The sequence below is a fragment of the Brachionichthys hirsutus genome, chromosome 10 (assembly GCF_040956055.1).
Source record: "Brachionichthys hirsutus isolate HB-005 chromosome 10, CSIRO-AGI_Bhir_v1, whole genome shotgun sequence".
Classification (NCBI taxonomy): domain Eukaryota; kingdom Metazoa; phylum Chordata; class Actinopteri; order Lophiiformes; family Brachionichthyidae; genus Brachionichthys; species Brachionichthys hirsutus.
This window is the reverse complement of record NC_090906.1, coordinates 6,349,026-6,373,281: the sequence shown is the minus strand read 5'-3', so window position 1 is coordinate 6,373,281 and position 24,256 is coordinate 6,349,026. Positions and strand designations below refer to the sequence as shown.

The following is a 24,256-nucleotide window of genomic DNA, read 5'->3' as shown; positions in this document are numbered from 1 at the left end:
CTGTAAACAGAACTGGACAAAGAAAAAATATGAAAATGTTCCATCCATCCATCTTCAACCGCTTCAGCAGCCTAAACAGGAAAGCCTAGACTTCATGTTGAAATGTTAAATCAAATATATTTTAGAATGAATAAAGTCAATCTGAGTGGCATTGATTCAGGTTATCACAAGGCACAGCTACGGAATTGTAATTCAAATGTAGGCTAATAAAGATTTCCTAACGGGAACCCTGTGAGATCTATTTTAAACAATACTTTTATGAGTTAAAGCTGACAGTTTCTTCATGTAAGAATACAGAACAGACACATCCTGGTACTGAACTTTGGCTTTTACTATCGCTGCTTTTAACTGATCTGCTGCTGCAGGGTTTGCTGAATTTCAGCCAATGAAGCAGAAAGTCGATAGCGCCAGCAAAAAAGGGGACTGGAGGGGAGGTTAAGAGGTTGAGGGTGGGAAAAGCGGGAGCGGAGAGGCGAACCAGGATTAAAGCATCATGAGGTACAGCGTTCCTCTAGACGATGACAGTCTGATGCTCCACTCACGGGACCGACTGGAGGAGTAATCCCAAAACAAAAAGACAAACAGTTACCACCCAGTGGGAGATGCACAGCGACAGAGAGAAAATACTCTCTCTCTTTTTCACACACACAGACACACACACACCTATAGATCTGTATCATGGAGGTCAATGAGGTGCACCAGAGGATCACATATTAATTATTTCATCGTTGCTTTTCTTTACATAATGACATCCTTGTCCTCCGTGAGTAACAGACTGTCCTCCTGCTGATCTCTGGCCTTATTATTGAATTTGAAGAATTTAGCTCAGTTAAAGATTTGAGCCATAACAAAAGCACGAGGCATCGCTTCACAGCAAAAGTCAATGAGCAGCTATTGATGGTAATAAAGGTCATCAATGTGTAATCAAAGCTTTAAGGCTGAGTAAAAATACATGGCTAAATGTGTTCTGTGGGATTAATTCTAACCCTTATGCTGCATTTATTTCACTCTTAATATATGCATTAAATAAAGGATAACTATGTCTGTCTGTTGTCCATTAGATGCATATAAAATCTATGTGGGGAAAGGACACTGTCGATAGGCCCAAAAGCATTAGGGTAGAGGTCAAGTGGTCTAGTGTGACCTGTCTGATTCCAAAAATGCAAAAAGAGGAGGAAGTCGAGAGGAGATGAACTGTTTGGCCACATTTATGTAATAAATCAATATAATAAAATAAGTGTTAGACTGATGAATATTTTTTAGTATGTCATCTTGTGCTTTTTTTTTTCTTTTGAGGCCCGGGGGGGGGTGGGGGGGGGGTTTGCATGCCAAACAATTAATAGAGCAAGTAGCCTGCAGAGCTAAACTTCATCTTCCTACAGTCCTTGAACACGCTGTACTTTCCGAAACCGTTTCTCAAGAAGATGCATAATCAAGCAAGACCGAAGTGAATAATTTCTGGATCTGTAATTTAAAAGCATGAAAAATATGCGCATACTAGCAGAGTCATTTCCTGCCTCGTCCCAGAGGGCAGGGAGGTCAAAGCCCGGACTCTCTCCATTATCTGTAATGTTGAGTGAGCACAAAAGAAGGGACAGAAGAAAAAGAAAGAGGACAGTCTGTGCATTCACTGCACATATTTCTGCAGCTGTACTCATAAACAATGTCAAATCGTATTCTCTTTTAGATTAATAACATCCTCGTGCCATTTCTCATCCCCCCCCACCACAACAAAAGAAGCAGCCCGGTGGCTCTCATGCTGCTGGGAACGCAGGAAGACTTCACACCAGAGTAGGATGTCTAACACGCGCAGACACTCTACAGCAGCCGGAAACTGAAAACTCATATACTCGAGTTCACTGGATTATAAAGGCAATCTATCCTCAGTCCAGCGACCAGTGCTCTGGACAGAGCACACAGGAGAGCGAGCAGGTATGGGACTCAGACGTTCCTACTCCCAGTCCTCTCTGGGATTTAAGGTGTTTTGGCAAGAAAATATCACATCTTAATCTCGTTCACTGTTTTCTCCCCCTGGAACTCCCTAAATAGTTGCTCTGATAACATTTTATTGGAGATTTGCTGGAGTTAATTTACATAAATGAACAAAGCCGTGAGAGCAGAGACGGAGCTTTTGAGGACACATTTAATTTCTGATCTGAACCTTTCTGTTACCAATCTATAAGGATTATATATAATGTCAGAAAATGAATAGTTGAAGATAAGAGCCTTTTAAGCACCTGCAAGTGGTGCGAGTACTTCCGGCAAAATGACCCTGTATTTTTATTTAATTAAAAGCTTGTTACTTTAATGTTGTCAATCTAATTGTCAAAACTCATGCGCAGACCTCCGCTGAGCAGCTCAATCCCCTCATAATTGGATTTGCACCGTCCACATGTTGATCTGGATCATCAACAAATGGTTCTAAATTGTTCTTTGTATCTTCATACAACAACCATGAAAAGTAAAAGTGAATCGGACTTCATGTGCATTTCCATGGAACGTGTTGCGTGTGCCGAGCAGCTTCTAAACAAGCAGTAGCCTGTCCACAGTGATCAGCTGCTGCCCTTGGGTTGAATTAGAGAAGGCCACATCCAGAAATGTGTCCACACCGGTTCTCGTCAGAAGTTCGTTCGGGTGTGAAGCCGGATGCGTGGCCGAAAACACAGCCCCGTAAAGTACGCTTCCTAAAAGAGGTCCGAACACACACACACACACACACAAGTAACATGCAGATCTCTGCAGTTAGTCCACACGTCTGAGTCATCTTCTAGTGAAGTACTGCGGCCAGCTACAGCTACCATTTCATTCAAACCCTGAGGTGGTGCAGTCGAGCAAAAGCACAAACCCCTGTTCACCTGAAAGCTTATAATGGAGATGCTCAGAAGGTTGTGTGACGCGTCCATGAGTGGGTCAGGTCTGATTTGTCTCATTGTGTTGATCCGCTGGATCAGAAGGGCGAGAAAGTGGCGCAGAACTGAAAGTGAAGGCTAAGGCTGATGTTTGGGATGCATATGTGAACATTTGGAATGTCTGTTCTAGGAAGTCTGACGAAACAATTAGATACGAGGCACAAATGTGTCTGTCTTCATATGTGACCTTGTGCAACTGTGGGGGGGGGGGGGGGGGGGTGTAAATGAATTGTTTAATATGGAGGAAGAAGAACAATGGAAATGGAAATGGAATCCCTCTCAAGCATCGCTCATGCCTCCTAGAGGTGCGTAGCAGCAACTCAACCTGCACAGCCCTCACATTATTACCTCCAACCATGGACTTGGGTTGAGGTCAGCTTAACACTTGTTCGTGATTTTCTTATTGTGTGCCAGGTATGTCAAATGCTGATAAACAGACTGCAGTGAGATTTTGTTGTGGGACGAACCTATAAAGCCTGGGAAGAGTTTTCAGATGGATCAAGCTCTTTTGATTTTTGTTTGGGAATTCTTTTGCCAACCTGTGCGAAATATTCTGAACGCATTTTTGTTGTTCTTTTAGATTTTATAACTACATAAACAGTGCTATGTAATTGTAATGGGAATGAACATTCAACAGTATCATAGTATGTCACTGAAGCGCTTCCTGGTGGAGACTTCTTCTACCTCACCTGTTGCCGTCGCTGCCTCGCTCCTCCTCTGTCAGCAGCATCAGTGGGCTCCATTATTCATCCGCTCGACTCCCAGACTATTTATATCAGCTTTTACTGTCAGTCTGTCCTTCTGCTCTGCCGGCTACATCTAACTACACTAATACAGAGGTTTTACAGGTACTGAAGAATAGAAGAGTCGGCAACTTATTAACAGATCCCGCTACATCAAGAAGAGAATCAGACCAGTCTAAATTACTTTTCTCTGAGAAATCATTTGCAGTTATCCAGTTATAATGCATCCAATTAAAAAATGTAAGCACATGGGTGGATTTACTGGAGAGAAAGAAAAAAAACACTGCAGCTGTCAGTTTTAATATTAATATAAATGCTTAAGTTTTCCAATTTTTCACTTTGCAGCTGTGCTGACTGCCTTTAAGGCTCTATGAGCTGCACACTATCCGCTGTCAAGTAAGAAGCAGACGTCCTGTATACCAGTTGAGTTCCTACGACTGTCGCACCACACAATAGCTAAGAGTTTGTTTGAATTTAAACTACACCGACACTCTGCAGCTCCCAGAGGTATTGGCTTCATCCAAGAGCCTCCAATGTTTCATTTCCTCTGTCGAGAGGAGCAGAATGCCAACTCGCATCTCATTTGTCATTCCAACGAAAAGAAAAAAGCTTTTAGACGTGACAAGAGCGTGCATGCCATCTGTGTTGACCGTTACAGCCGTACATTACCAGCAATAAACTGATGTCTATATTTTAATAATTCCATCAAAGAGGTTCTATGATGGAAATGTGGAAGTAATTACCCACAAAAAATACATTTCCAGCTTCACAACCACCAGGAAAAATGAAAGTACTATACAGTATTAACCGCGATCCTTAGTTTTAAATGGTAAAAACTGGACTGTTGGTGACTGAGCATCAGGCTTGTTACAATTTGCCCTATGAAGGCTGGTGGCGCCCTCTAGAGGATGATATGGATTAATCCCAGTCAGGACTCAAATCAATGGTAAACTCGAATGACTCTGAAACACATTCATTCAACTGGATTTCTTTAAACGCTTTTTTTCGCACCATTTTAGTAGGAGGCAAACTCCAATCCATGACTTTCTAAACAACTCTGCTACATTTCAGATGGAAATAATGTACTTTTTACTGCACTTGTAGCACGAAAGAAAACAGATGCAATTAGCTACACAAACAATGTCGTGCGACTCAGGAAATTGTCCACATCCGTTTATTTGTGCGTTAGCAATTCTTTGGGACCAAACAGCTAACATGGCTACAATTACATAAGGAACAGTAGGAAACACGGCTCATGTACTCGCAACAACCAACTGAAAAACACAAATCACATAGCTAGGTTGGTCATATTAAGTGCTATAGGGAAAGTAGCTTCCAGTGCTCCATGCTCTAGCAGACCGTACTCTACACGGTGATGCCAATGACTCCGCAGGCCTGGCGTGCACCAGCGTTGCCCGTCTTTAGACTCTCGTCGTTGCCTCCTTTTCCAAGGTCATCGGCCTTCTCATGGATCTGTAACAAGACAAATGGAAATGGAACTTTCAGGAAGGTTTTGCTGGCTTTCTTTAAAAAATAGAAAAAATGTGCTAAATAATTTCAGAGTTGATATCTGAAATCTGAGCATTGTGATAAAATCTGTGTCATTTATTCAAACACATTACTTGTCGACAGCATCCAACACATTTCTACACCGTTTAAGAGGCGTTCCAATGCCAGAGAACACTCAGTACCAAGTCTCCTGACCCAAGTGCACACCAGCGTCCCACTGAGACTTCACAAATAAGCTTTCATTTCTTCAAAGTCCTTTGTAGCAGTAGCAATGACGCAAATCCATTATCTTTAGTCAAACTACTCGTTGGACGCAACATCCTGAATGAAATGGACAGTGACGGCCTCTCTTACCACCATGGTTCTGCCGATGATGGACAAGGCGCCAGTCAGGGTGAGCATTGAGTCCGTGATGTTTATCGCAGCTACACCATCTGCTCCTGCAGTTACATTCCCCAGGTCGCCAACATGCCTATTGCATTAAAAACAAATTCAAAAAGGAGAAAACATGGTGGATATTAGTACACGCCTTCAACCAACACGTTTCACTGAAGTCAAACTGTAACAAGTTCATGCAGGTTATGCTCCTTGTGCCACACCCTAAAATACTCGAGATGCAAACTCGTTTGGCATGTTGCCGTTGCAATACATTTCATTAAAAAAAATAATCACACATTAGCACTTCATACGTTTCAAATGAAACGAAATGCAAGATTTCATTGGACAGATTCCTTCCCATTTCAATTACTAAAGGATAGACCCCCAAATGGCCTATTTCTTTATTAGTACAGTAATTTACCATTAATAAAAAAAGACAATATTTTTATGCAATTTTTCCTCTTTTAGTCATAAACCAGCAGCAAAATTGTAAAACATTATGCATTTTTTTCTCACTGGAAAAGCATTAAGCGGTTCGACAAGGGGCACGGAAAATAAGTGAAATTATTTACAGACGTCAACGACAGTTGGATAATCACAAGATCAACAGTCAGCAGATCAAGCGACAACGCGCAGGGTTTTTTTTTTTTCACATGCTGATCATTTTAAAGGCATGTTTGGGTGTAGACAAAAAAAAAATTATATTATATATTTGAAATTCAGCAACAATTAGTTGCAGAAGAAAAGATATTATCGCTCATTTGTTCAAACAAATGCTTGCAGCTTCCAGACCAATGTACACACAGCAAACCAAGATTTCATTCAATTAGAGAAAGTCTGAGCATCTCCATTTTTGATAATTACGATCTAAATGTCAACGTGGGGGCGTTTATAATGCATTACGGAATGTATTAGTCGATGGATTCTGAGTGGAGTCTTTCATCAGTCAAGACTAACCTAACTGCATCAGTAGGCCCCCCATGAGTCTTTTCATGTGGATTGAAGTGAGGACCAGCACTGATGCATCCTGGGAAATGGAGAATAGAAATCATTAAAAACAAATCACAGGCTTCAATCGGAGGGAAGGAATTACAACATTCATCTGCAAATCCTGGACTCCAGGCCATTCTTGAATGCTTACCATTTGTGTTGTCTCCATAAACATGGACATGGAAGCCGTGTTCACCTGGAGTGAGCCCCGTGATTTCTCCCGTCACCGTTACCGGCGCCAACGCCGTCTGGCACATCGAGACAACGAGGAAGCCGTCAGAGACAGGTGGATTAACGGGCAGGAAGCTAAACGAAACAGCGTTCTGCCTCACTTCCCCCGAGAGAACCTCATTGCAAACTCAAAACGAAACATTAAAGAAAATAAACGACAACTTTGTTTTGTTTCACGTCATTTCCAGCCCGCTAATAATAAAATGTTAGCATTACTACTTGACGCTAGATTTGATACATTAAGTTTACAATGTTTACTCAGACATTGGTTGTCTATCAACGTTTAAAACAAAACGGTTTCCAGATTTTAATGGGCTAATTCATGTGAAGGAATACTGCACGTTTGAGACAAACGAGCAAAACTAAAGTACAGTACATGGAATCTACCGGCTTCTGGGAAGCGGCCGGCCTCGGGCTCCCCTGCTCAGTTACTTCAGTTACTAGACACTGCTCTCTGCGACAGTCGCACCATACCCGGCAGCAAAGCAGTTTTTGTTTTTTGCCATAATGCGATGTGTTTCAACCTTCCACTGACAAATATATACACGTGCACGTCTTACTCTCACTTACTCCGACCAGAATGAGCAGTGGTCAGTTTCTGGGGGCTGCTTTTCTTCCAAAGATGGCCAATGATCCAGAAAATCTCAGAGTATTATACAACACTCCCCAATTCCTTTAATACCCTAAACCTGTAGTCCCTGATGAGAAACTACACAAGTTTTTCACTTGACTGTCTACACGGCTCACACACAGACAGACGCACACGCCTGATTGTATCTCAAGGGAATGAAGAGATTGTGCATGCGCCCTCATGATCATGACTAAGCGAAACCAGCGTTGCGGGCTGCAGAAAGACTATACACAAAATACACACTTATTTAAAAAATAACGCACCTTTAGATTGCAACGTGTTATTCAGAAATAAAGTATTATCCGGCACGAAGAAGACATATGGAAGGCTAACTGAATATGCGCAACAGGCGACGTCACAATCTACAAACACACAGTTCTGTAGATCATTAACGAGATAAAAGCCTTGCATGTACAAAGGTTGTGCGTTTTAAAACAAGTCGCCGTTTATGCCCGCTACATCAGCTGAATTGGGGAATTCACACGAATACCTGAATTTTACTGAAATTATAATAATAAAAAAAAACATTTTAACATTACGCTGACGTTAAAGTATTTCGCAGCTTGCAGCGAAACATTAACAGTTCGGTGCGTACAACACAACATTAGCACCGAGCACGATGAACCGTCATTCAACCGAACGGGACGCTAGCTAGCAAGAGTTCTCTCAACTACCAGCTTGTGCACGAAGCTAGCCGTACTAGCATGTGTATTTTCGATTACGATTACAAAATAGATATTTGGTCCTCCGTAGAAACGCCGTACTTTTACCTCCTGCTCAAAACGAACAGTCCCGTTGACTCCTACAGCTCCTGCCAACACACAAACTGCTTTATACTCCATCTTCGCAGTTTTTTCTGCGTAATACCAACTTCCTCGGTTCGACAACCAATTTATGCAAGTGCCAGAAGGGCGGGCGTACCAGGCAAACAACCAATTAGAATCCAATATACTCACAACGTGGGTGGATATACTCAAAATGATACATTTTGATTGGTCGCCTTTCGTGACGGCGTGCTGCAGCCAATTACGGTGCGAGTAAATCATAATATATATTTGTATCAACTCTAGAGCTTTCAAAATAAAAATAAAAAATACATCGTCATCGGTAGTTATGAAAAATGTTGATCCACCAATATTGTATTTCTAGCAAACAGCAATATTTATTGTTAAAAAAAAAGTGGCCTTACATTGTCGTTAAAGAAACTACAAACAATATACACATCAGTATTCATATGACATTATGCATGGGATACATTTCTGCTGATTAAAAAATGTGTTATTAGTCGTTGGGCCCCTGCAGAAGCTATGATTGAACTCACACACGATGCTGCAGGCCCGCTATGATCAGTCATAAAGTGATATCCTGATCAGAACTGCTAATGTTAGCTAACCTGAAACTATATTCTCATCTGTTAGGGGGGAGTGTGAGTGAATTAAGTCTGTCGTCCCATCAGCTGAAACCTACTGGTATCAAATAATCTTGCATTCCTGTTTCAGACTTCAACATAAATAACAAACATCCAGCTTGTGAGAACTAGACAGGTTACTCCATCAAACTGAACGTCAGACATGTGAGATTTAAACAAGGCCATTACATCAAGCAGGTGCTAGGTACTGGTATTTTTCAATACCTTTGTCATCCAAAGATAACAATTAACAGCATGGGTTAACAAGAACAAAATATTTTGTAAAAAATAAAAAGGTTTATTAAAAACAATTTCCTATGGCTGAAATATTGAAGATTTTAAGTCCATGTCTTTCGTTTTTTATTATAATTAAATAATAGAAACATCTGTCAACTGCCAAACCATTAAGAGTTAAAAAGGCTTTAAAGCAGAAGGCCTCCATTGCACCTTCCATGTCAAAAAATGAACATCAACTATCTTATCTTTACAGGTTTCAATTGTCAGTGATACAAGCATATTTACAGCAGTGTACCCCAGGCAGAGCTTCATTCCATCGCTTCATGCCCTGGATGTCTGTGTGTCAGACGTATTCAAGAATTGGCTTTGCAGGATCTGGGCTTCAAATGATAACTGATTAAAACTAATAATAATAATAAAGAATAATTCAGCTACAGGGCGAGATATTGCATTTTCATGTGTTCAAAACAAAAGTTCAAGAATTTGACTGACATTCATTCCTAGCATTCTGAGGCTCCATCTTTCAGACACACACACAGGGAAAAGACAGCCAGAAACAGAAAGACTTCTTGTACAATAGTTGTCAAATTAACGTGCTTTGAATATTCTTCAAATACGGATTTGTAAAAGGTTCTACTGAAAATCTTTGACAAATAAGAATTATACATTTTTACAGCAGAAAGAAAGTATGCACATCCTAAGAACAGGATTTTACTCTCATTTGACTTTGACTTCCTTTGACATGACAAAACTGTTTTTGAAAAATTGACAGTCAAAATATTTAAACGAAATAAAACAAAAAGCGAGTTTGCTTAAAAAACATTTTCCAGCAATTTTTGGACAGATGTAGTCTCATCTGGATTCGTTTCTTTGCAGACATAATTCTCCTTACAGGTACTTTTGTATATCAATAATTCTCTCCACCTCAACCAAAATAAAACTGTATCATGCCAACATAGAAGCTTCTAGAACGCATTATTAATTACTTTTGGAGTCAAGTAAAATCATTACGTGCATAAACAGCTGGGGTTTTTTTTTATTAGGTAACATCTGGATACAGCATAATCAAAGAATATGAAGTATTCTTAATTTCCGAAATAACGTTGCACTGTCAGGAGTGTTTTTAAAGTACTGTAAAAGACAGTATGTCAGGAATACATACTTTCTTTAAAGTGAAATAAAACCATGAGATGAGAGGATTTTTTTCAGCACTTGCTTTGGTCAGTAAATGTGTCTGGTAGATTGAGAAAGAGGGGGGGGGGGGAATCTATATATTTTTTCAACTTGAAATAAAAGAAATCAGAGGATGAAGTGAGGACATAATAAAAGGGAGCGCGCTGCAATTTGTGAACGATGTGTAATTGTCATTCAGACTGTAATTTATCCTAACACCAAGAAGGATATTAAACTTTTTTCTAAATTATCTGGCCATTTCTGATCAATTGTTTAGCCAGCATAGTCTGGTCAGAGCCTTTTTTTTTTTTTACTGGCTGCAAGTGTTGCAATAAGACAACAACAAAAATCGATGACTGGAATAAAGAAACATTATTGGCTTCTCTGTTTTTCAGTGTTTGACATACCATGGCTTCCAAAAAAACAAACGTGTTCCTTGGTGAGAAGTGTCTGCCATCAGACAGATGAGACAAAGAAGTAAAAAAAAACAAATTGCCATAGAAATACTTTGTTTCCTTCATCTGCAAACACAACTCGAGTTAAAAAAAATAAAATCTAAACTCAAATAAACTGGAAAGCTAAGTTACAATGCACAGTACAATTTACAGGGAGAACAACTCGAATGACAGCCAAACACGCCGGGTTTCAAGTAGTCGTTTATACTGTGACACAGATGCAAAAAAAAAACAACTTTGAGAACGAGTCGAAAAGTCTGAAAACAACCACTTTCACATGAAAGGGAAACGTTTGTTTCCAAGGAAAGGGTTACTGCCCAGGAGAGTGTTTATTACCAACCGGAAATCATTGACGGGTTATTTATCTGCTAAGGATTTGAGGCTTGTTACTTTCAGTGGTTCAGAGCAGTCTCTGGCTGCAGGAGGAGCGAACCAGTCTATGACGCCGCTTCCTGTTTTGTTTCTGTGGGCTCACTTTGAGCCGAAGGTAGGAGCTCGGACAGTGTCGGCTCCCCTTCGGCGGGAGTTACCTGAGGAGGCGGAGCTAAAGGTTCGGATTCAGTCTTTTTTTGACAAGCCTCCACAGTTGGTTCTTTACTGGTTTCGGCCTTGACTGCAGGCGTCAAACTGGTTTGCTCTGTACTGTTAGAGGTCTGAAGTCTGTCGATGTTCTCCACACTGGCCAATCGATCGTCTTTGTCCCATCGCGTGGCCCTCTCTCTCCGTTCTGCCCGCCTTGGCCTGTCCCCTTCTTTCTCTTCAGCTCCTCTCCCTCTGTCTCGACTCGCCCCCTCTCCCCTACCTCTTTCTCCCCTCTCCCCCCGCGCTCGCTCCCTCTCTCCATCATTACTCCTCCCTCGTCCCCTGTCATGATCCAGGCTACTGCGCCTCTCTCTCCAGTCCCGTCTGTCTCTATCCCGATCCCGATCTCTGTCCCGATCACGATCTCTCTCCCACCCCACTCCTCGTTGATCACCTCCATCTTCCTGCCACCCCCCAAGCCTGTCCCTCCCATCTACTCTATCACCTCCACCTCCTCTCCCTCCGTCAGCAAATGGACGCCTTCCACCTCCAAAACCTCTGTCCCTGTCTCTGTCCCTCTCTCTGTCCCTGTCTCGATCCCTGTCCGTCTCTCGGTCCCTGAATCCAGACCTGTCTCCTCTAAATGGCCTGCTGTCCGTCTCTTCTGGGCCGTCCGGGCCACATGCGGCCTCTGGTCGGACAAAGAGAGCGGGGGGGCCATGCATGGAAGGACCATGCCCGCGGGGAAGGAAAGGTGCTCTCATATTTTGGGCCGGGGCCATCCCAAACCCTCCCTTAGAGGAAGGCGCGTCATGGTGCATGATTTGAGGGTGCGGCCCTCTATGCATCATCTGTGGCGGCATGGGTGGCATGTTAGGGTGAGGGGGTCGTGGACCGTGCGGTGGAGGTGGGGGGAAGCGTTGCATGTGTGGCGGCGGCGGGGCTGGAGGACGCTGAAGCGGGATTATACCAGGTCGGGCACCAAGGAGACCACCAGAAGGTGGTTGGAAGCTTCCCGAAGGACCAGTTGGGATAGAACCTGGAGGAGCAGCCGAGAGAGAACTTGGAAGTCCACCAAGTGGTGCACCCACCTGGTTACCTGTAGAGGGGGGGGGGGGATCAAAAATCCAGACATAAGTTTAATTCTCCTTTCATATTAGTCAAAATGCAAACATAAATACTTGAGAAACACTAGCTTTTACTTGCCCATACAATGAAAAGATATATACCATCATTCGAGAAAGAAGTTAGAATAGTCTACACAGGAAGATGAAGATTAATTGACATTAGCTGACAAATCTTACTTTTAATCGGCGTACATTTTAACACAGCAGTTGTTGTGTGGGTTTATTAAAAAGCCTTTCACTGTATTTTTGTATCCCTGCCTCTAGTGTGATGATATGACGTGGTCCAAAGTCAAAGTTTCCCGATGATGACAAAATCACAAAGTTAATGTTTAGTCTCTAGAAGTTTCACATGGATTCTTTTTCCCTCAATGTCACTGACTCGCTCTCTTTTTCTTTCTCGGCCCAAACGGTCAAGGCACATTTTATTAATGATTTGCTGCAATACAAATAAAACTAAATTCAATGTAATGTAATTAAATGGAATTATTAGGGAACTTTACGAGTAACAACAACAAAGTCAAATTTACAATTGTAAAAAGTCATTGTTAAAGCACTATGACGTATCTTTAAAATAAAATAAAGAGCCCTACACTTTATTACCTGCACAAAGATCAAAAAACTAATAAAAATAAAAACATAACTTTGATGAAAAGCCCAGGAAGAACGGCAGACTGACCTATAGGTCCCATTTGGTTGTTGAAAATGTTCGGCCCTTCCGGGACTTCGTCATTATTCCTGCTGCCCGGACCTGTTGGGTCCAGAGGTGGCTCTTCAACCCCACCTTTGGATGGAGGCAGGGGACCTAAAGGCATGGCGCCTGGTGGAGGGAAACCTGGGAGAGGAGGGGTGAGAAGAGACGGGCTGACTTCCTGCCAGAGAGATTTGTTCAACCAAAAAAAAAACCCCGGTGACAAATAGAGAATGACCCTCAGAAAAGCTTCCCTGAGCTGGGTTGTTGTGGTGCAGAGTTGTAGGACACGCTACCTGGAGGCATCTGTAAGGGATTGAAGCCAGGCCTGATGAAAGGAGGAGGGGGGACACCTGGTGGGAAGGAGGGCGGAGGCATGCCTATGGGACCGGGAAAGATGTGAGGCTGCATAGAACCCACACCAACCATTGGCTGCTGCACTGGAGGAACCTGAGGAACATTTTCAGTGAATTACTGGAGATTAAAACGTGTTTATTATGCTTTCCTTTAAGACGTGGGAGAAACACCGGAGTTCAGTATCTTCATCAAACTGCCGTGCAAACGCTAAAATACTGTGCGGCTCTTATTTACCTGTGAAAGAGGAGCGGCAGCAGCAGCCACAGGTAATATTTGCATCTCTTCAGGAGGCTGTTGTGACTCTGAACGGCCATTGTGGGTGAGCTCCTCTGGGAGGTCGAGAATACTCCTCGCTCCTTTCCACTCTGCCGACGTGATATAATGCACAATAAATATCAACAGTAGAATTCCTTTGTTACCCGCGCCGAGACGGTTTTGTTTTCTCCTTCCCAACACGTTTATCAGGGTTTACCTGGTGATAAGGAGTCAGCATCCAGTATTCCTCCTTCTTTGAGCTCCTCCAGCTGAGCCTCGTTGACTTTAGACCAAGGTATGTAGGTGACACCGAGCTCCACGTCCCAGAACGGTTTAAACTCAGCCTTAATGCCTTTGTTCAAAGCCCAAGCAATCTAACCAGAAAGGAACAACAACCCTTCATTCAAACGGGAACTGTAGCGCACTTCCTCTTAGATGTTTGCTGCGCTGCGCTTTTTACGGTGACGCGACCTCTGAAGCTACGCACCTTGATGGCTTTCTGGTTCACTTTGTGAGATCCTCGACTGAGCTTCTGTAGTGCCCTGAAGGCATCTTGTCTTTGTATCATGACAATGTAGGCACATCCGCGTGGAGGGATCATCTTAAGAGAGGACAAGGAGACGATTATTTCCATTTAGCTAGACGATTATGAACTCTATATCATGTTTACAATAAATGAGTATACGGGGGGTCGTCGACTTACAGCCCACTGGACTCGCGACTGTTCTGACTTTTCGACCGCACTCGTCTTGTTTATGAGGGGTTTTTACGACTTAACGGAAAGCGAGCCAGCGGATCGAGTGTGCGACGGATTCTGTGGTCTCATCCACGATGACTACCAAGAAGAAATAGTCTTTTTCTATTCCAAAATGTTCCATATCGTGAAGCAGCCTAATATACTAATCTTAACTTAACATATCTTAATTTAACATATCTTGATTTAACATGGCGCAACTCATGACCAAGTCGGCAGAGAACAAAACCCTCGGAACCAATTGTCGTCGTATGTCGACGACCCCCCCCCCCCCCCCCCTGTATAGGCAAACATTTGGGTAACCAAAAGTTTCATTAAAAAGGTTAATCTTCACGCAGTCAGCGTTTTAAATAAACATACCGGTACATTTCAGGTACAAATACTTACGACTGAGACATAAATACATTATTTGTCACCTTAGGATGAGAAAGTGTATACGTTACTGTAAATGTCCACGTACATTGATGGACTCTATTTGTCCAAACTCCTCCAGGAGACAGGCGACATCTTGCTGTTGAGTTCTCTTGTCCAACTGGCCCACCCAGAGAGTTGTGCTGCAAACTGAAACGGAAAGCGAGGCGGTAACACGAAGAGGTACGTCGAAAGGCAAAAACAGATGCAACTGTTGGAACCATGGGAGGGAAATTATTACCATTTACTCATAAATACAAATACATTATGACTCACTGCTTAGTGTTTCGCTCTTGGGTGGCGGAAGGCCTTTCTGCCGACGCTCTCGCTCTTTCTCTCTCTCTCTGCGCTCATGTGAGCGGGACCGCGGGGAATGGTGGCGGCGGTCTCTGGAGCGAGAGCGTCTGTGCCTGGATCTTCGTGTACGGGAATTAGAACGTGACCTCTTCCTCTTTGGAGACCTGGAACAGAAAAAACAAACAAGCTGAAAATAATAATATTAAGACAACATGTCTGCCTTAGAATAAAAACGTACGTGCTGAAAAAAATAAAGCGACTAACATCCCATCACATTTCAAAGCTGACCTGGAGCCCGAGTGCGACCGCTGGCCGTGCCTTCCATCCCTCAGAGATGAATGCTCCATATCCACTGACAAATCCTAATATATCGAAAACGCATGAAAAACAAATCCAAGTCAACTATTTTTTGTTCTATTGGCCGTTCTGTCTTCCCATTTCAATTGCATGCATTACAAAATACTGCTCTTAAGTTTACCTGCTGTTGCTGGGCATTGTGGGGAGGATAGACTCCTGGGAAGCCTGGAGGCCCAGCCGCAACGGGAAAGGGCTGCCCTGGCAAGGCACGGCCCATAGGGGGCAGCATAGCAGGAACGCCTTGTCCTGGTCGGAAACCATAGGGCTGGGACTGCCCATTAGGAGGGAGAGGAACCTGAGAACAGACAAAATAAATACTTGTATAAAATAGGCATACATATAATATGTATATTTATTTTTACATTAAAAGAAAGTGGGCAACTCAAAATGAAAAAACACTACAGAGTATACGACAGAGTACACTACAGAGTATACAACAGAGTACACTACAGAGTATACTAAAACGTATACTACAGAGTATACAGCATTCGACAGTAGTTGCAATTACAGTAAATCTAAATGAAATAATCTGATTTTTGTAGCTAAACGAAAGAATGGAAATAATGACAAAGATCAAAGAGCTGGGTGCTAGAAATGACTGACTGTCTTTGTTACCTGTTGCGAGAGGTCATGTGACCTGTTGCTCATCGGTGGCTTTGCGTGCCCCACATGCTGACGGAAGGCCGGTGGCTGCTGCAAACTGGGATCGTAAAGATACATCATCAGATCTTTAAAAATCAAATCAAAATGTCCCAATTCTATGCACTGCGGAGCCTCTGCAGCAATATTATAAATATGTACTATATCACAAGCTTACAAGGAAGGCTGAGACGAGTTTCCGTCCTTCTTACTGTCTTCTCCGGCCTCTGGTTCATCATCATAGTCAAAGCGGTCCAGCAGTTTCTAAGAGAGAAACAGGACATAAATGTAATAAATAATCAAATCTATAGCACATTTACATTTAAGTTCAGACATGAGAGAAAGAGTTAAAAATAATTGACAAATTTAAACCGAATAAAAAATTTTTAAAAAAACTTAAAAAGGACCTGAGGCTTCTGGTACACAACTAGACGTGATTATAAACTCGGTTTTAACTATTTTAACTCGGAACATGCATCCGCCAGGTTTCGTCGTTATGATGGCATAAATGGAACATGTGAACCGTCACCTTGTCGAATGCCGTCCTCTGATGGGAGGGATCAGAGGGCAGAGGAGGCTGCGCCGCCGCCGCGCTCAGGTCAGCGGTGGCGTTCGGGGCGTGCGTTGGAATATTGTGCACGGGAGGATGAGCATTGGTTTCTGCCTTCACTGGCTGCTGCTGAAAGTTCTGCAGCATCTGTTGAAGCTAAAAAGAAAAGCCAGCGACAGAGTAACAGAAGCGTTATTAAGGATCCAGGATATGTGCACGCAAAAATAACTGCACAAAATACTAACACACCCACACACACCTGCTGGCCCTGAGTGGACTGGAAGAGCTGAGCCACGGCAGCAAAGGCATCAGCGTTTTGCTGCTGATCGGATGTGGTGGTGGTGGTGGAGTTTGCCGTTACCACAGTAACCGGTTCAGTGGCTGGAGGTGGGGAAGAACCTGAGGGAAGATATATATAATTTTGTTACTTACACAAAAGAAAATGTCATTATCGGTTAATGACTATTCAGATACTTTTAAATCAACGTCCATCCAAAGCAGCAAGCTTCTTTTTTTTTTGCGTGATAATATTACCTGGCTCGCCTGCACCTGTGTAAGGAAGAGCAGCACTGCTGGATCCAGCGGCCATGTCCAGGAGGGGCTGGATGACCTCAATCTTGAACACCCCATTCTTCTGCCACAGGTTCAACACCCGTACAATCTTACTCTAGAAAATAAGACACCGTGGAGTGAAGCAGCGGAAAGAGCAAAGGCTGTCAAAAAGCCAACGTGAGATTGAAAGAGCCGCAGCTGTTCGTACCCTGTCCTCTATCGGGCAAAGGCAGAGGTTCTCAAAGGTTCCTGCAATGTTTTTGGTGAACCTCGGCCCAAACACGTCCTTATCGGCGCCAAACTGGTGTCTGGACTGTCTGACGATGGAATCCACCACATACAGGCCTGAGATTTTGTGCTCAGGTTTACACTGGAGAGAAGATGAAAGGAGGAGGGGGGACACCAGCCCATTTAGAATTCCTTCATGTTTGACGGGCAGGAACAGAATAATGACGGCGTTTTGACAGGTTTCGCTCACCCTTTTGATAAACTTTTCCACAATCTGGACCACATGTTTGTAGAACTAAAATGGAGAGAGAAATTAAAGACACTGTTCTTCAGTAGATATGGACACAAAACATATTCTAGTTACGGATGCAAGAGCAAGAGATAGTCAGGGTATGATTACCATCGCAGAAATATACTCATTATTATTGCTGTTACCATCGTTATTATAAGCTCTAAAAGTATATCTTAAAACACATGTATTTGGTAAATCCACCCTGTTTATCGTCCCTCGAGGACAAATCCTTGTTGGGTTTTTTTCAAACTCTCATATGACTGATTTTAATTTCTTAGTGCGAGATCTACGATATTCACAATTTACTCTGCTGCAGCAGCGATGGCTTGTGTGTGGCGCTTGTTGCATCATCTGACAGGTAGTCAGTCGATTGGTGATGCAGATTCTCTGATCATCTTTATTAGAAAATTGATAATATTCAAATGTTCATGACCAGAATCAAAATACTTTATTAATTCCAGAGGGGAAATTCCATAATATATAAGAATCATCACATTTTATACCAATGGCATACCAGGGAACTAGTAATTACTGCAATCCTAGGCATGAAACAGATAATAATACCAAAACAATTGGAAGAACTCCTAAAATTCTTCTAACCTTCATAGCTTTGATGGCTGATTTGGTGATGGAGATCATCTTCGCCCGAGATATTGGGGGCTTGGAGTCCTTCAGCGAGAATAACTAGAGACAGAGTAGAGATGAGATGTGAGGGAAATACTAATGACGGTGTCGGAGGAGTCTCATATGCAATATCAAAAGAGTCGGTTAAATGTATTCTTATTTCTAAAGCCTCCAATCTTTGCATATCAAAGACACAGAATTACAGCCAGGTTCAGATCTATAGAACTGCATGTTTGGTCGGAATAACGGGCAGAATCATCCCACAGAAGGACTGAACGTTCAGTATCCTAAATTCAGCAAGATTATCAATGGACTCGATTGGGCAGCTTAATCTATGATCAGTTGTAACAATTGATTCTCTCTAGAGTGCTGCTATGATTGATATCATGTGTAATATTTGCACAGTTCTTATTCTCTTATGGGGCAAAGGGATGAAATGTTCGTTTGGTTCGTGCTTCATGGTGTGACAATTCAAGAATTCAATGCCTTGTTACTAAATTTATATATATATATAAAAAAAGATTAGAAAGAAACAATATGCCAATAAACAACTCTTGCGAGTGGAAAACCATCTTAGCGTCTGCGTATTACATTAGAGCTTTCTCTGCTTACTCAAAGAAACAAAATGATCCAGTTGTGACAGAAACCATTTCAAAAACATCACCGAAATAAACTTTACAGTTGACTTGTAAACATGAATTGACGACATGCTGACGAACCCACAGCAACATTTCTGATACAGAAATTGCCACTGGAGCTGCGACTTTTTGGTAGAAGTCAAAGCTCTGAGGCTCAAAAGGGTCAAAGTTTAAAATGTCCATATATGCAAAGACGAGGAGAAACTAAACCGGTAATTATTGGACTGCCTGCCCTGTAGCAGCCATCGATCACCCTCATCGTCCGCTTTAAAACAAACAGAGGCAAAGCGTGCTAATCATTGAATGGGGGGACGAAGATTTAGTTTGAACGCTTTTAGTGTCAAAACAATGCGACTTGTTACCAACAGCGGTGAGTGGCCATGCTCCCTCAAGCTAAAATGTACGGCAAGCCTGCGAACTTTGTGCAAGGCTAAGAAATCCGGCTAATGTTGCGTTGGCTTGCTAGTTATAAAAACATCCCGTCTTTTTTTATTTAGCGATGAAAAGCAGGTTCGCTCTGCGGGGTTTAGCTACAAACACACGGGTTGTGCTAACCCAGGTTCGGCTAAACAGATGAAGCTAGCTAGGCCCGATGCCGAGCCTCGCTGTAGCACCATGACCAGCACCCGCCAGACTCGGTGACTTCGGGGTAGCGTCTTACAGCTGGAGACGGCTTACCTCGTGGTTAAATGCGTTTACTGGATCCATGATTGCCCGACGCTCAGCGTCTCCTTCTAACTCTATAATTCCCAGTTTACAAGCGATGTTTATTGAAGCAAGATTCGCCCCAACATGTCCGCTCCGGGGAGCTAAAGGCTGCTAGCCTAGCATCGGTAGCTCCCAGTACCGAGTCGGCGGGGACAGCAAAGCATGATGGGATTCAATTGTGTTGTTCTGGGTTTGTCCTCTGGGTGGCGCTGTTTAGCAGTCACCCACGTCACAGTGTGACTCAGACTTGAATATGAAATTGACGAATATTGGAACGATATTCTCGCTATATTACAGCCGCTTTAAATGGCAGTCTCATTCCTATCATCATAATTTGATGTTCCCTAGATAAAGATGTAACCCCGACCAATCCCACGAGGCTACACATCTGTGTCGTCGCTGTTGCTTGTCTGTCCGTCTTTCTGCAAGATAACTCAAAATGTTCTGGACGGATCTTGATTAAATGAAATGAAACATTTTCAAGAAATGTTGGGAATGTTAGCAGGAAAAGATTATTAAATGTTGGCGGTGATTCAGAAACGTTCCTGTTCTGGATCACTTTTAAATTTTCCGTAACATTTCAGTCGATCGAGCTTCTAAATCTCGGTTCATTATTGACCAATAATGATTATGGAATTTGACACAGTCATGTCGGGCGTGGGGATCTCTATCTTATCACTGACATTCATCTGGATTGGATCTGGAATGACGTTAGAAAATATGTATATTCTGCTTGTATACATGCTCAAACATATGGGAACATTGAAGCCAACTGGTCAAGGACAGGGGCACCCAGCTGGGGTCTGGCCCAATGTTTCTGCCTGTTATAATGCAGTGTTCATCGCTCGATAACCTTTATGCTCATATAGGAGAATTGTTGGGTCTCACTCAGAAAGAGTCATGTCTGCAGTCTCATTTATCTGGAAAGTGTCATGGGATAACTTTTATTGTGATGCTGCAGGATCCATAAATTCACAAACAGAAGAAAGAAAAAATTCTCGTTGCCATAACAATGAAAAGTGACTATTAGGTCAAATGCAGGACTGCAGTTGCACTAATTTCTGTGTGGCAGAACTCACTGCTCTGTCAGTCCGATAGATGGAGCCATGCATCTACTTCTGGTATGGAAGCATGGTCCGAATGTATTTTTCTCATCCATACAAGGAATAAATAAACCAGCACCTACAATTATAATACATCATTAAATTATAGAGTAAGTTCTATTTATTATCAGCACTGAATAGAATCAAAATCACTCTGATTCTGTCTCAAAAACAATATTATAAATCCCACGTGGGGAGCATTCTGACCATTATGGGGCTATTATTCAATGCATTCTCAGGTTTCTATGTTTTATTGTTTTATTCAGCCACTGCAGGAAAACATACATCACATTTAGGTCATAACACAAATAATAAAACAAGAAGTTCAGCGTGACTGCGTCTCAAGCTGTTGCCGCTCCCAGCACGTGGCCTTTGAATGAACAGTTCGTTCATTGCGTCATGAAATACCTTCATGCGCAAAGCGCGGCAAATAGCTCTTTGTCTGCCAATGACGGAGCGCTGCACTTTATTACAACGTCAATTTAGGCAATTACCGATCATGCACACCAAAGCTCCATTTCTCCTTGATGGTGCGGCTTAAATGAAAATCTAAGCAACACATGCTGACAGCTGTGGCTGCCTTAATGGCACACGAGAGGTGGACCACAGGAACACGATATCGTGTCTTGATTTTCAGACGACACCGATAATATTCTTTGTTCAGAACCGAGTCCAACCAGAGCGCAGCAGCAGCGGGAGACGGGAGACGGGAGCCCCCCCCCTCCCCCCCCCCCCGGACAAGTGCTCCGCCCGCCCGAGCTGATTGGACTGAAAGTACTGTGTGTGTGTGTGCGCGCGTGGTTTTTTTCACCTCCCACTAAGAAACGCCCACCCAGAGGAGCCGGTAAAATCAGTGACTTCAAACTGTATAACACGCACGCCGCGCGCCCGAGTCCAGGAGACGTTCCCGCACGGGGTGAAGGGACCGCGCGTAAAAACGAATTACGCACCAGTTGCGTTCTGTAATAACTTTCCACGAGTTCATTTTTTTTTTTCTGTGTGTCATTCAAAGCTCATATAGAGCCTTTTATTCCAGACGCGCTTTGGGAACCTGCTGAGAATGAGCTCACTGGATGCTTTGGGTGAACAGGTGGCGCAAGATCCGGGTCCCTTAATTGGTTATTAGGGGAGGCGGAGAGAGACGCACCGGACTTTACGCACTTTATCGGACGCTATAAGCATTTAATACCTGAGTATAAGTCGCGAGTGGGACGAGCTGCGTAATAGAACGCGTTTTGGCGAAGGAGCCGCGATGCCGGTTGCAGACAGCGACATGGCCGTGGATAACGGCGACGGAGGAAGGAGCCCAAAGTGCGCCGGGAACGAGAGCAGCCGCTGCGCCTCGCTGTGCAGCCCCGCGGCGGACGTTCTCAAGAACTTCTACCACACCAAACGGGTCGGGAACTATCTGATCGGGAGGAAGCTGGGAGAAGGATCCTTCGCTAAAGTTCGAGAGGGTCTCCACGCGTTGACCGGCGAAAAGGTGAGTCCACTTATTCAGAACGCCGAAAGGTTCCGGGGAAATCAAGACAAGACGCATGCAGTCATTTTATTTTTATTTTATTTATTTGGCACAGTTTAAAAATGGTATCATGTGATAATTACACCTTAATACCTTAAATATAAAGTGGTGTTTTCTTGTGATTCTTAAGCCAGATACGAACTTTTGAGAAGAAACAATAGACATTTGACCTTTTTAGAAAACGTGGCCGTTTTCTGTCGTGTTTTAACGTCTCAAAGGGGAATCTGATATGGCTTTATTACAGTTCAGCGGACACTGACAGCTGTCTGTTCCCGCACACACACACACACACACACACACACACACGACTTATTTTATTTATAGGTTATTTAAAATAGCTGTGCGTTGGCACGATTTTCAACATTCCAATAGAAAGTGTCCGGACACTTTCTATTGGAAAGTGATCAGTTCGGTTTGCTCATGCGGGCCCCGCCAGCTGGTGAAGAAGCTGCGCGCTCAGCAGGGATTGATTTCTAGCCACGCTCGAAAGACAATAGTGACTTTATTATGCGTGTGTGTGTGTGTGTGTGTGTGCGTGCGTGTGAGAGAGAGAGAGAGAGAGAGACGGAGGTAGCTGTCTCTCTTCTCCTCGCGTCCTGGATACCGTGCTTTGCGCGGCGCAGGTCTTTTTTGGACCTCGTGGTGCTTTGTTTGCTGTTGGCGGTGATCTCATCTCGCAGGCGCAAAAAGCCAGCGGTGGGAACCGCGAGGGGAGATTGGCCGGCCAATGAGAGCGCCGAGAAGCTCATTGCATATTAAGCAGTGCCGTTGATCAATGGGCTTCAGCCTCATTAGGATTCCGCCAGCGAGCAGCGTCGCCTTTGTCTGTCCGGGTTTCCGAGGCGCGCCATGCAGGACATGTGGGGAAAACAACAACAACAACATCAACAACTGTTGTTGACGCGCTTCTGCGTTTAAACCCCGCCATGCATGTTTGTGTGTGAATACAATTTAATTTACTGAATGTAATAATAAGCACGTTGCCGATGACCTCATCCTCATTTCCGAATCCCCCCTCCCTTCCTGAAGCTCTCCTCTTCTCACCACTCTTTGTTAAGAATGATGCAAACACTTGCAATCTCACTGTCGAGCGCATCGCATGCCCCCCCCCCCCCCCCCCCCATCCCTTTTCTTTCTTTCTTTCTTTCACTCTCATTCAGTGTAACAAAAGGTCCCGTGTGCTCGAGGCGAGGAGAGGTTAGTGAGTTTATTCAGGCAAAGTGGTGGTTTGGGGGGGTAAATGAAGCCTTCCCTGATCCTGTCTAAGCGTCATTAAGACGTCCGCGTGTGCACGCTGGTCTGGGAGGGTTTAAAGCGAGGGGATATGAAAGTGAGGAGCGGTCAGGGATGGTGCTGTCATGGTTGGGGGAGGTCACATGCATGTGTTTTTCATGTCTGTAACCCACTTTACACTCCTCAGCCCCCCCCCCCCGCCTCCTCCTGTTTCTGTCTGAGGGGTGCCTCATAAACAACTGAATCCCCCTGAAGCCCCCCCCTTCCCTTCTACCCACCCCACTCCTATAGACTAGCGTACTGTAAACACACACACGCACACGCCCCCCCCCCACATGCAAGGCCCTCATCCACATTGTCTGACATAAACACAAACAATCTATTACTGAGTAACACACTCAGACACATACATGCAGCAAGGTTTAATTAGCAACAGTAAAAATAAAGGGGGGGGGGGGGGGGGGGGGGGGGTCAGGGGTGAACCAATGATCAGAAACGAGAGGATAAAGGGCTGAAGGACAGACGAGAGGACAGTTAGGACACGCAGCCCTTTTTGTCCCTGCCATTACTTTAATGGATATGATAATTAGTTCGACTTGTCATGCCTCTCCATGTCTGTCCGCTGTCCTTGAGATGATTTGCTTTGTGTGACAGCCATGTTCCTGAACTCAGTCTAGACAGGATGCAAGGAGACGCGGACAAAGATGACATAAAGGAGAGGGATGCATTAGCGGA

General features: G+C 43.6%; 3 protein-coding genes across 3 annotated transcripts in view; 1 reads left to right on the top strand and 2 right to left on the bottom strand.

Annotated features, from left to right (window-relative positions):
• Positions 1–4,808: 4,808 nt before the first annotated feature.
• On the bottom strand, positions 4,809–8,282 carry sod1 (superoxide dismutase 1, soluble). The gene is made up of 5 exons (XM_068744564.1): positions 8,162–8,282; positions 6,681–6,777; positions 6,497–6,566; positions 5,516–5,633; positions 4,809–5,125 (listed from the first exon to the last, which is right to left on the bottom strand). Exons 1-5 carry the CDS (start codon positions 8,231–8,233, stop codon positions 5,018–5,020), a joined length of 465 nt encoding a protein of 154 aa, XP_068600665.1. The 5' UTR covers positions 8,234–8,282; the 3' UTR covers positions 4,809–5,017.
• Positions 8,283–10,582: 2,300 nt separating this feature from the next.
• Positions 10,583–19,663, bottom strand: scaf4a (SR-related CTD-associated factor 4a). The gene is made up of 19 exons (XM_068744557.1): positions 19,634–19,663; positions 18,294–18,377; positions 17,652–17,696; positions 17,382–17,543; positions 17,156–17,288; positions 16,881–17,020; positions 16,601–16,777; positions 16,250–16,335; positions 16,048–16,132; positions 15,554–15,727; positions 15,364–15,437; positions 15,055–15,239; positions 14,828–14,928; positions 14,101–14,214; positions 13,831–13,987; positions 13,593–13,723; positions 13,298–13,451; positions 12,990–13,145; positions 10,583–12,285 (listed from the first exon to the last, which is right to left on the bottom strand). The coding sequence occupies exons 1-19, from the start codon at positions 19,661–19,663 to the stop codon at positions 11,102–11,104; spliced, it is 3,372 nt and encodes a 1,123-aa protein (XP_068600658.1). The 3' UTR covers positions 10,583–11,101.
• Positions 19,664–22,018: 2,355 nt separating this feature from the next.
• hunk (hormonally up-regulated Neu-associated kinase) overlaps positions 22,019–24,256 on the top strand; it is a 5,783-nt gene continuing 3,545 nt past the window's right edge. The window contains 1 exon segment of the mRNA XM_068744300.1: positions 22,019–22,249. Coding sequence (XP_068600401.1) covers positions 22,019–22,249 — 231 coding nt within the window.

What these genes read in the sequence shown, in the direction of transcription:
- sod1 (XM_068744564.1), bottom strand. Translation starts at nt 8,233, where the DNA reads ATGGAGTATAAAGCAGTTTGTGTGTTGGCAGGAGCTGTAGGAGTCAAC. An exon ending in CTGTTCGTTTTGAGCAGGAG is followed by an intron (nt 6,778 to 8,161) that starts GTAAAAGTACGG and finishes TCGATGTGCCAG; the next exon opens with ACGGCGTTGGCGCCGGTAAC. An exon ending in TTATGGAGACAACACAAATG is followed by an intron (nt 6,567 to 6,680) that starts GTAAGCATTCAA and finishes TCCATTTCCCAG; the next exon opens with GATGCATCAGTGCTGGTCCT.
- scaf4a (XM_068744557.1), bottom strand. Translation starts at nt 19,663, where the DNA reads ATGGATCCAGTAAACGCATTTAACCACGAG. An exon ending in CAGCCATCAAAGCTATGAAG is followed by an intron (nt 17,697 to 18,293) that starts GTTAGAAGAATT and finishes TCTCCATTTTAG; the next exon opens with TTCTACAAACATGTGGTCCA. An exon ending in CACAGGTGCAGGCGAGCCAG is followed by an intron (nt 17,021 to 17,155) that starts GTAATATTATCA and finishes ATCTTCCCTCAG; the next exon opens with GTTCTTCCCCACCTCCAGCC.